The sequence below is a fragment of the Pelmatolapia mariae genome, linkage group LG6 (assembly GCF_036321145.2).
Source record: "Pelmatolapia mariae isolate MD_Pm_ZW linkage group LG6, Pm_UMD_F_2, whole genome shotgun sequence".
In the NCBI taxonomy this organism is placed as follows: domain Eukaryota; kingdom Metazoa; phylum Chordata; class Actinopteri; order Cichliformes; family Cichlidae; genus Pelmatolapia; species Pelmatolapia mariae.
The window spans coordinates 7,122,474-7,133,174 of NC_086232.1; the positions used below are offsets into that span (position 1 = coordinate 7,122,474).

A 10,701-nucleotide genomic window follows, 5' to 3' on the forward strand; every position below is an offset into this window, starting at 1 on the left:
TTGAGTAATTGTTACTCAAACATGCAGAAACAGCTGTCGGGAAGCGAAATAAAAGCTCTGCTGTAACCAAATCACTGAACAAATGTGAGATGTGGGAGGTGATTCGGAGATCAACACCAGGCTATGTCAGGACATATCTTCCCCTCTTTCAATTTCTAAATTTTCCCTTTCAAACACCAAGCTGTTTGTCTCACATTAAAAAGAAATCTCTAATAAGAAATCAAGCAGTGAATGCACACGTGATCTTGATATCTTTTTTCAAAATTCAACCACATGAGGTAGTATAAAGGCTGAGAGGCTTCTTCTAATGCCCTGTTACACTATTCTGGTGTAGTGCAGGAACTGTACAGTATGTACAATGTATTATTATCTAGTTCCCCCTCTCACAGTCCTTTCTTTCTCCTTACTTTGAATGATCTAGTAAATATTTCAGGCTTCATCCTCAAAAGAGAAAGGAGACACTTAGCACGCGAAAGGATGTTTAAACCAATGAATATACGTATAATCTCAAAACTCCAGAAAAAAAAATGTCTGATCCCATGTGAGATTTAAAATTTATATTTTGTGTAAGAGTATGATTAATGATGAAACACTGACTACCCTACTATGGCAGTAGAAGTGGCAGACACTTTTAGATTCATGAAGAATAAACAACACTTGTTCTTGCCTTGTGGTCCAGATGTTAAGATCATACTGGAATAATATTGCTTACAATAGGTAGTATAATAGGCAATGTGCTAAAATGTTCCTAATAAAAATACTCACATGCTGACTTAAAGATGTTTGAGAAAGTTTAACATTGTCACCATATATATTTATTGGCTAGCATGCTAGCAGTTCCTTTTAAGTCATAATGTACTGTAGGTTTGCAGGTACCGTGGTTTTAAAAAGTATGTACAGCAATTACAGTTCTATCGAAAACAATTCAGTCTATCCAATGTTCCTAATGTTCCCATATTAATGTCCTTGAAATTTAACCTTGACCAAAAAAATGAAAAAGGAATGACATCACCAAAGCCATGGAGTTTCATCCAGTTTTGCTCAGTTATCTGTCAGTCAGGTCATGTATATTGAGATAGATGCTAATGGTGCCAGATGAAATCTCAGGGATCGTCACAACAAAATCTTTAATACTGGTGCCATTTTTCATGGCAATTTGGTTGTGTGTACTAAAAGCAACAAAAACACAAAATCTTGACTTTCTGTCCCTATCTCAAAGGTAGTTTCAGTCCCTGGTCTACACTATGTTTACCTCCATGGTGGTGCGGTTGCACTGGTGAGTATCAGCAAACCAGCCTTCCCCTGTTGCACACTGGTCCAAGTCAATGTCCTGAATGTTGACATCCACACGGATCACACCTCTAAAGCCGAACACACAGACAGTCGGGGAGTGGGTCACAGATGTGTGACAAAACAAAGAAACAACAGTGGCTCCACATGAGGTCAGACTTAGAATAAGTCTCTTCTTTTTCCGCATACATCTTCATATCCCAAAGACCTCACCGTGCCATATTATTTCAATGGAGCACTTCCCTCTCAGACCGCAGGCTTACTTGTGGTTCCTAGACTTTCTAAAAGTAGAATTTAAGACAGAGAAGATAACATGGCAAAGCTGTGGAACCAGCTTCCAGTTTCTCTCAGGAGACAGACACTTTCTCCACTTTGAATATTAGACTTTAAAGTTACTTGTTTTTTTAGTAAAGTTTACAGTTATGGCTGGATCAGGTAACCCTGAGCCATGCCTTAATTATGCTGCAATAGCCTAAGGCTGCTGGGGGACTTCCCATGATGTACCACTCTTGCATTCCCCTCTTTTTTACTCCCCATGTGTTTATATCCCACTGTCATTTTCAGCGGGTAAAATGGACTTGGATTTTTGTTTAAACTACTCTGCTCACAGTGACCAATCGATACAACAGGTGTTTAAATGCAACAAGATTGTTAATGGTCTTATTAGGCATGATTTTGCATTAAAAATTATGACTTAAATGTTTTTCTTTAATACCCTCACATTACTAAGAGTATTCAAAGGACTGAAAAAAGTGCTCCCAATGTGGATGCAAATTTCTCTGTTCATAATACAAAACGTATAATAGCATTTTATGACTGGAAGATGTCATTGGCACCACTGATTGACAGCTCATCACACCGATCAATGGATTCACATCAGTTACTAAGACGGTTACTAGGAAACTGAATGAACATTCCCAAACCAAACATTTTAAAGTGAACCAACCAAATTTCTATAATTACTGACATCATCAGAGGTGTCACTTCTATGTGTGTGCCTGTATTTATGTGACTGTTATTGCTTGCTTTGTGCGTGTTTGCTTGTTTGTGTGTGTGCAGGCCCTAACCTGAATTCTGGTGTCAGGTCAGGCTTGAGACCAAAGAAGGAGGTGGAGAGTGTGAGCATCCAGCCAGGCACAAAGCGTTCATCCATACAGTCCAGAAAAGGAGCACTATCCCAGCGTACCCCACTGCGATTGGTCACATAGCTGTCACCCTGCCCCCACTTAGGTGTGTCCAAGGTGTTGAGGTCATTGAGGAGCACTCGTTTGGACAGGGCTGTAATTGGCTGGCTGGACTCTGGGAATTTCAGTTTTCTGAACCAGCTGTCATCAGGGGCAGGGGCAGGTGGGTGCAGGCTCTCCCATGCCTTGGATAAGTCCTGGAGGATGATTGTCTGCACCTTAGCCATTGGGGTGCGAGTTGCATGGAGCACTAGCTGCGGCACCTGGGCAGTTGGGTCAGCATCAAACGTAAACAGGGCCCGCCGGATGAGCACATCAGCCTCTAGAAGGGCACGGACCAGGGCATGGTACCACTCCATATCCTCTTGCACCGTGCTCTCATGCAGGTCACTAGCTTGGAAGATCATGTTAAGAAAGTTGGCAGTGTTGGCTAGTGCATCCATAGCTGGCCTGAGGGGGGCGGTGAAGCTGAGGGGCAGGGGTCCCATCTGCCCACGGGTGCTATACGCCCGTGAACAACGGCCCACTACCAGAGTCGAGGGGTCTCCGGTGTACAGAAATGCCTCTGCCGGTGACCAGTCATCCTCTATTTCTGTGGGAGCTTCTGAAGGGGAAAACCCCGAAGGCTCTGCAGCAGTGGAGGAAGTGGAGGGGCTGGTGGAGTTTTCTGAAGTTCTTGTATTGTTTGTCAATGAGTCAGTGCTGTTGGCCGTCTCCACTGTGACGCCTGATGGGAAATCTGAAGCCACCTGCGCTCTGAGGACGGATGGCAGCAGGAGGAGAAGCCAGACGGGATCCATCCTGGACGCACGCTGATGAAGAAAAAAAGGGGGGAAATAACTGAAGGGGTCACTCAGCTAAAGCACGCTTTGCCCCTTTTGGATTTCCTTTGAAGTGATAACCCGTCACATGTTGTTTTGAACTTTTCATCTTCACATTTGGGAGGCACTGCAGCAGCAGGTATCCGGTAACAACGCTGCCACACGCTCTGCTGAGCTCTCACTCACACTCGGAGCGCACAGCTCCATCTGTGCGCCGCACGGAACCATGCACGCCTGAGCTCGTGTCAACACGAAGATGTAGTTGAACCTGCGAGTCCTCGGTGGTGGTGCAAGGATAAAACTGACGAGGGGAGCAATCCCCGCATTTCTGTTTCCCGTAAGGTGTCTCTAGCATGCCGTCGCGCTCAGTCTTCGTTTCTCGTGCTTTGCAAAGAAAACGCAGTGTGCGCAGCAAGGAAGAGAGAGGAAAAACCTCAAACTTGGGGCTCCCTGCGTCAGATGGGAGGAGGAGGAGAGATGTTGTAGAGATGGAGGGGTTAAGAGAGAGAGCAGACTTCTCCCTTCTTCTTTTGCCTCCCGCTCTGCTATCTGTTGCTCCACAGAGCTTCCAGCCCGTCGGGTGGAAGCTCGTGATGCTCGTCCCACCCCTCTCTACCGTCGTTCCCTCTCTCCTTGCCTCCCGCCCTCCGTCCTCCCCTTCCTTTCATTCAGCCCCGAACTCCCCCCTCCGTTTTGACAAACCCTCACCAGTGTTTAAAGGTGATGAGAGTGGTACATCTGTTGTGTGTGTGTGTGTGTGTGTGTGTGTGTGTGTGTGTGTGTGTGTGTGTGTGTGTGTGTGTGTGCGTGTTCACAAAGCAGAGGATGATGCATTCAGTCAGAGATGAGGGTTAAGCTCTGCTGCATTTGGACATCCATCAAAAATATCTCTACTGGCTGGATGGTTGGATGGATTAACCCCTCGTACACGAGAGAAAGACAAGCATTGTTTCTCTCTCTCACACACACAGTGGAGGCCACAGGATGTAAAGTGTTAACAACCTCCACACTTATACTTCAATTTTTTGTTTCTAAGTTTTTGCAGCATGAGGGAGTTTATTCTCTGTTTAGGCACATGAGTTCATTTGTTAGTTTTTGTGTGTGGTGGGGGAGCTCGCAAATACCATAACACTGGTGTAACAATCGTGTGTGTGCGTGCACACTGGTGAGTGAAAGATGTATGAGAAGCGTGATGAAAGAAAAGGCGACACAGATGTATGATGGGAGGAGTAATGCGGGCAAGAAGACTAGTTTTGGTGACTATGGCAACCAGTTTCTGAGAATCTCCCGCCCCAGCCCCCTCCTCAACTGTGACACACACACACACACACACACACACACACACACACACACACACACACACACTCCCTCCTTGGGACTTCACTGCAGAACAGCGAAGGTGGTGCAGTCGAGCTTGAGGAACACAATAAGTCAGACTGTTCTCGTGCATCTATATAGAAAAACACGCAAATGACAAGTGCAGTGATGAAATGAAGCTTTAACACACCATGAGTCACATTCATACCTACCGTTTTTTCTTCTAGCTTATCTACTTGGTAATGTCATTAATCATTTCATGCACGTACAAGTGCGCAGCTAATAAGGCACTAGAAGTTGTCACATCTGAACTTTTTCTTCAGTCCAACAAATGTAATCTGTCTGAAAGCCATTAAAGCCAATTTAAAACAATACACTGTGCACTGTGAAGAGTAACAAGGGAATCCCTGTTGATGATGGGACACACATGCACTGCATATTTTGATTTCGCAAGTTTTTTTTTTGTTTGTTTGTTTTTTGAAGAAGAAATTGATAAAACACAGGGATGAACTCTCTGTCTTACCAGCTCAGATTGTTTTTCTTCTCGGCTGAACATTGTGTGATTATAACTGATATCTGAACACACTCCTACAATAACATAACGGTACTGATCCACTCTGGAATTCATGCAAATTTATGCCAGATTCAGCCTACACAATATCTGTGTTCAGTTATCAAATTATGCAGTCAAATTTTTTTGCTGTGACTTAGCCTAGACACATGACAGACTATACAATAGCACCTACCTTTCATACCATACTTACGTCACGTTATGTCTTCAAAGGCCTGTATGACATCATGGAAAAGAAGATGCCTGGAATTAATTACTAGAATACAACATTGGTGTGATGCAGGCTGCATTGATAACTTACAAAAAACTTCTGTGGCATCAGTGCTTCAAACAGCAGACTTGCACCTGATTCTATGTACAGGGGCGCATTCCCGAGTTTCATACTGAAATAATGAACTTGCCTCTTCATATATGAGGGTGTTCTAATATTGCACACAAAATAAAGTGACAGTTTGTGGAGATCTTGGTCCTACAGCGATGGCAACTGTTCACTCCTGAAGTCTTCAAGTTGTTCCAGTTTGATCCCATATAAACAAACATCAGTGCTGACTGATCTGGCACCACCTGAGGTGCTGCACATAAGAGTTTGGGGTATTCAAGGGTTGAGTGGGTAATATAATAACTAAGATAACTAAGTAAATAAGTAAAGACAGTTTCATGTAAATATTATTTTAGAGGCTTGTTTATTAAAAGCAAATAAAAGAACTAAAAGAGCCGGAACATCTAGAAGGTACGCAATGCAAAATAGACCATAATAAATGAGAACAAATGTAACAAAACAAAAGATATAGAAGACTGTACTGAACGAGAGTAAATATAAGATGAAAGGATGTATAAGGAAAAACGATGTATAATGACCCCCGGGCTTCATCACATCAATATTCAGCTCTGCAGGGCAGGTTGTTAGTTTGATTACTCCACATAAACATCAAATATGAGCAAACACTGCCTTCATCTCTGTGGCTTACATGTGTACACACACACACACACACACACACACACACACACACACACACACACACACACACACACACACACACACACACACTGTAAGGATTAATGGGCCTTCATCCACTCTCCTAGCATTATCTGCACTCAGCAGCAGCGTCATCTATCACTACAGAATGACCTGCAGCGCCATCTGCCTGTCTCACAGCATTAATACAACACTGCTAGTCAGTGTGGAGGTTTGCGTCTTTGGAGCGCTTTGTTCAGTGTTTTAAAGCTAAGCTACTGCTGTGTTCATACTACACTTCATTAAAACAAAGATATATATTTCTACATATTTACTTTTGTCGCACCACTTCTCAATACAGTCCGCATCTTATCGTGTATGACATTTAAAACTGGAAAATGTCATTGGCATAGCTCATTGACAGCTCATAACACACAGATATGGGCTGGTACCAGTTACTAGGATGGTTATTAGGGCACTCACAAAATGAACATTTCCACACCAAACATTTTAAATTAAACCAATCAAATATATGTCGTTACTGACATAATCATCAGTTCCATGTCTGTACTTGTATTTCTGTTACTGCATCAAGTGTGTTTGTTGTTGTGTGTGCAGTTTTTGTGTGTGCAGGCTCTAACCTTAATTCTAGCGTCAGGTAATGGTTGAGGTGGAGACACAGCGGCATGTTAGTTTGGTTTGTTGGCTAGCCTTTCTTAAAACGTCAGTTTGTGTCTGTGTGGGTTCTCTCCAGGTACTATGGCTTCTTACCACAGTCCATACATGTTGTTTGTCTCTTTGTCTCTCTGTGTTAGGGACCTGTTCAGGGTGTACTCCTGTCTCTTGTTTTGTGCTAGCTGGAATAGGCCCCAACCCCCTGCAGAAGAGAACAGAATAACTAAAATAGTGACATTTTGTACAAACATTTGTGGTATCCTGCAGATGATTCATACCTGAGTAACAAAAAACTAAATATTGTGCTTATAGTCACAATAATGGTGATCTCTCATAGAGCGTAAATAAAAGATGGCCACTAACACCATGACATCATGCTTTTGGTTAGTGAAATCATGTTGCAAATCCTCAGTCTGAGTACTTCAGGGATCTCAGCATTTTATAACCAGATTTGATGAGAAAGTTGCCTTTCTAAATGATTTATCCTACATATGACCAGACTGTATAAAATAAACATCATCATCAAGACTTGAAACTATAAACCCAAGAGGAACTTGTTTACTGAGATCATAGAGCAAGGGAGCCAAAGGATTGTTTTTACATGGATTTATATTCCATTCAGTTCTTATTTCGACTGCACCCTGCTCCCCATTAGTGAGATTCAGGTTTAAGTCACTTCCACATTGGCTTCAGAAGTGGAAACTGTGGCTATAGCCATCTTTGATATACAGTCTGTGGTCCAAAGTCTGAGCCCTTATATCATCAGCATGTTAGCACGGCCTTTGTGAGAAGGTTAGCTTGTAAGTATTCAAATCAAAAATGTTAAAATGACTGCAGTCTTCAGCATTTACTGCAAAGTTTTCACATACTGAAAGTTAACAGAACAACAGCATAGCTCAGTTTTTTAAATGAAAAAGGAAGACTGACCACCGGATTAGTGAGTGGATCCAGTGGCTCTGTCATGCTGTGTTTGGGCATTTTGATTTGGGTCTATTTGTTCCCTTGAAGGAAACTGTATCTGTAACTGTAACTGTTCTGCTGTTCATCATTATTATAACTATTCTGAATTATTGGATTGTTTTTGTGAGTATTATGAACCATAGTGCAGTGTTTTAATATTAGATTAAAACCTTTGCAAACCTGTCTTCTAGAAATTATATTCATGTATTATTTACAATATCATTATTGTTTCCATGGAAATGCTTCAGCAGTAGCATAATCACTGGCTGGGTAACTTGGGTTTGATGGCAGATATACAAAATACACAACTACGACCAAGGTTCACATCCAGACCTCTGTCAGTGGCAGTACAGACACCAGAATCACACCGGTTAAGGTTAGGGAAGGTTCATGGTTTTGTTTAAACGAGTGTCAGAAGCCAAAACAGTTTCTGTAACAAACCAGACTGAGATATTTCCATGTAAAAGGTAAAGCAACCATGAAGGTAATGCTGTAAACATCGATAATTATGTCCCCTCCCTTTTAAGATGCGTATCAATTATAATATCAGTTGTCCTTTAACCTGTTTTGGACTTATGGCTTTTTGTTCTGTTATCTAACTGCTTCCTTAAATAACATGTCCTTGGTACTTTAACAGTGTTGTTTGGAGCTGGAATGGGACACTCAGCTTAGAAAGAAAGGCGTGTGGGTTTGGCCTGTTTGCTATTCTCCTCCTTGTGGATGGCAGCTTAATTTGAAGGGGACATATGTCTCTAATAAATTTAGGAATCTCTGCATGTGTGTCTGTTCTTTACATATTTTCACAGCTGCTTTACACTTGGCAGGTGTTTCTGTTCTGGTTGAATTCCTGTGTTTTATTACTGGCTAATTTGGTTTCCTACTGCCTCACATGTATCAGTGGCACATGCAGGAAAGGCAAAGCCCTGTTTCACAGTGAGGTGTTGGGATGTTGTTTACTGTTCACTTAAAAAGGCAGTTATTATCATCTGTCGTTGTTTTCCATCCGCTTCTTCTTTTTCCATTTTATTATTTGTATTTAACTTTTATTTTTAGCTCTTTTCTTGTAGTTTTCTCTTTTTTCCCCCCTCGGACATCATCCGTTGCTGTTCTCTCTGTAATTCCCACTTAAACTTCACTAAGCCAAATTAGCACTAGGGTATATTTGGATAGTCTCCATGTACATACTGCTGGCTGTTAGACCTGCCATTATCAGTCAGCCGAGGAGCTGCCATGTGCTACAGCAGCTTACAGTCACACTTGCTAATCAAATGTAATAGGGTGATCACACTGTCTGAATCTGTGGGATGAAGCCAACAATAAGACACACAACCTTATGTAAAAAGTGGCACTCTGTCAGAAGATTTAATAAACTTGCTCTTAAGTGGGTCTTCATCATCAGATATCTGGGACTGTGCCACATGGAACTCGTTCTCTTTCCAGCATCTCATTAGATAAGAGCTATAAGATAGGTACTGGTGACAAGACTCCAGTAAGAATATGAACCCAGTTCTTATTTTATTGTTTCTGTTTAATGAATGCTCTTTTTAAACTCTCCTAGTTTGCCGACAGTAATTTGAAATCTTCTTTTGTATTTTGTTAGCTATATGTGAGTAAGGCTTAAAAACCCTTCCTCGAAGCAGATACTGTGAAGTCCCAGTATCTGGATAATTACACTTTGTTTGTAACTCTAAAGTGTAGACTGTGTGCTTTAATAAGTAGTTTAGGAGTTACATCCCTCATTTTAGAGACCCAAAGGTAATTGGACAAACTAACATAATTTTTAATAAAATGACTGAATGACAATCTTTTGCAGTCAATAACTGAAAGAACTGGAGAACATGTGGATATCCCTAAATGCTGCGTTTCATCTTTGAGGTGAAATAACAACAACCTATGTTTACATTCTCCTGACAAGGACCTCTTGTGATCACTGCTGTGTGTCAGGAGCGAAGACAGATGCGGTAAGACGCTTTGACCAAGTTTGACATGAAAGACTACTTTGTGTTCCAGCATAGGTCCAACACATGCTTAGTTTTACCTCTATTTTGGTCTGAACCAACTGCTGAGATAAATATAGGGAATCATTGTTCTTTGGTTCGGAGAACCTGTTGTCCATGCCTGGCACATATCTGTCAGGGGTGCTTCCAGAAGGAGTGCCATGGGGTGGCACTGGTCCCCTAATGTCACCCACCTGGTGTACTGTTCCTCTCAGCAAATATTGTTCTTTGTACATACTGTTTATTTTCAGTATATTATTGGTATTAGTTATTAATTTGCAGATTTCAAGATATAAATCATATGATGCTGTATTATTACATATAAAACTAGCATTAATGATTGAAATCATCTGCAGGTGCAACATTAAAATCATATATGCATTAATGAGTCAATAATTATGAGCCAGTAATATGATTCTGATAAGGGATATTTTGCATAATGACTACTTTTAATTTTGGTACTTCAAGTCTATTTTGGCGCAAAAACTTTTGCACAGTTTGCTACTTCATAAATAAAAGGGTAATCCATCTTCATGAGAGCATAAGGAGCGTGAAATTGTTTCCCAGTGTTTCTGCAGCCATTTCCACACTGCTTTTTTTTTTTTTTTTTTTTTAAATTAAATATTCTGATAACCTGTGAAAATCTACTAAAAGCAACTTTAATAGATTCGGGCTTATAACAGCCTCTTTATGAAAATATTGAGGGCGTTTCTATTTGTCTTTGAATTCCATTTAAGAGCTGTACTAATGTCTAGGGGGGGAAGGGGGGAAAAAAAACATGTGTAGCCTGTAGGCTATTTGTATATTTCCCTCGTCCCCTTATGAAGACGGAAAACCAAAAATCAGTTGTTCAGATGTGAGGCTGGATAGGCCAACCCTGTGATATTAAGATGCTGTCGTCGAATTTATGGTTCTCATCATAAAGTGGTAT

General features: G+C 41.4%; 1 protein-coding gene across 1 annotated transcript in view; it reads right to left on the reverse strand.

The window, feature by feature from the left end:
* Positions 1–3,867, reverse strand: part of gpr179 (G protein-coupled receptor 179) — a 35,617-nt gene extending 31,750 nt beyond the window's left edge. Inside the window, exons 1-2 of the mRNA XM_063475740.1 lie at positions 2,358–3,867; positions 1,253–1,361 (exon numbers count right to left, since the gene is read on the reverse strand). Of these exons, the coding sequence (XP_063331810.1) occupies positions 1,253–1,361; positions 2,358–3,274 (1,026 nt within the window). The 5' untranslated portion in view covers positions 3,275–3,867. The remainder of the gene's footprint in view (positions 1–1,252; positions 1,362–2,357) is intronic.
* Positions 3,868–10,701: the final 6,834 nt, after the last annotated feature.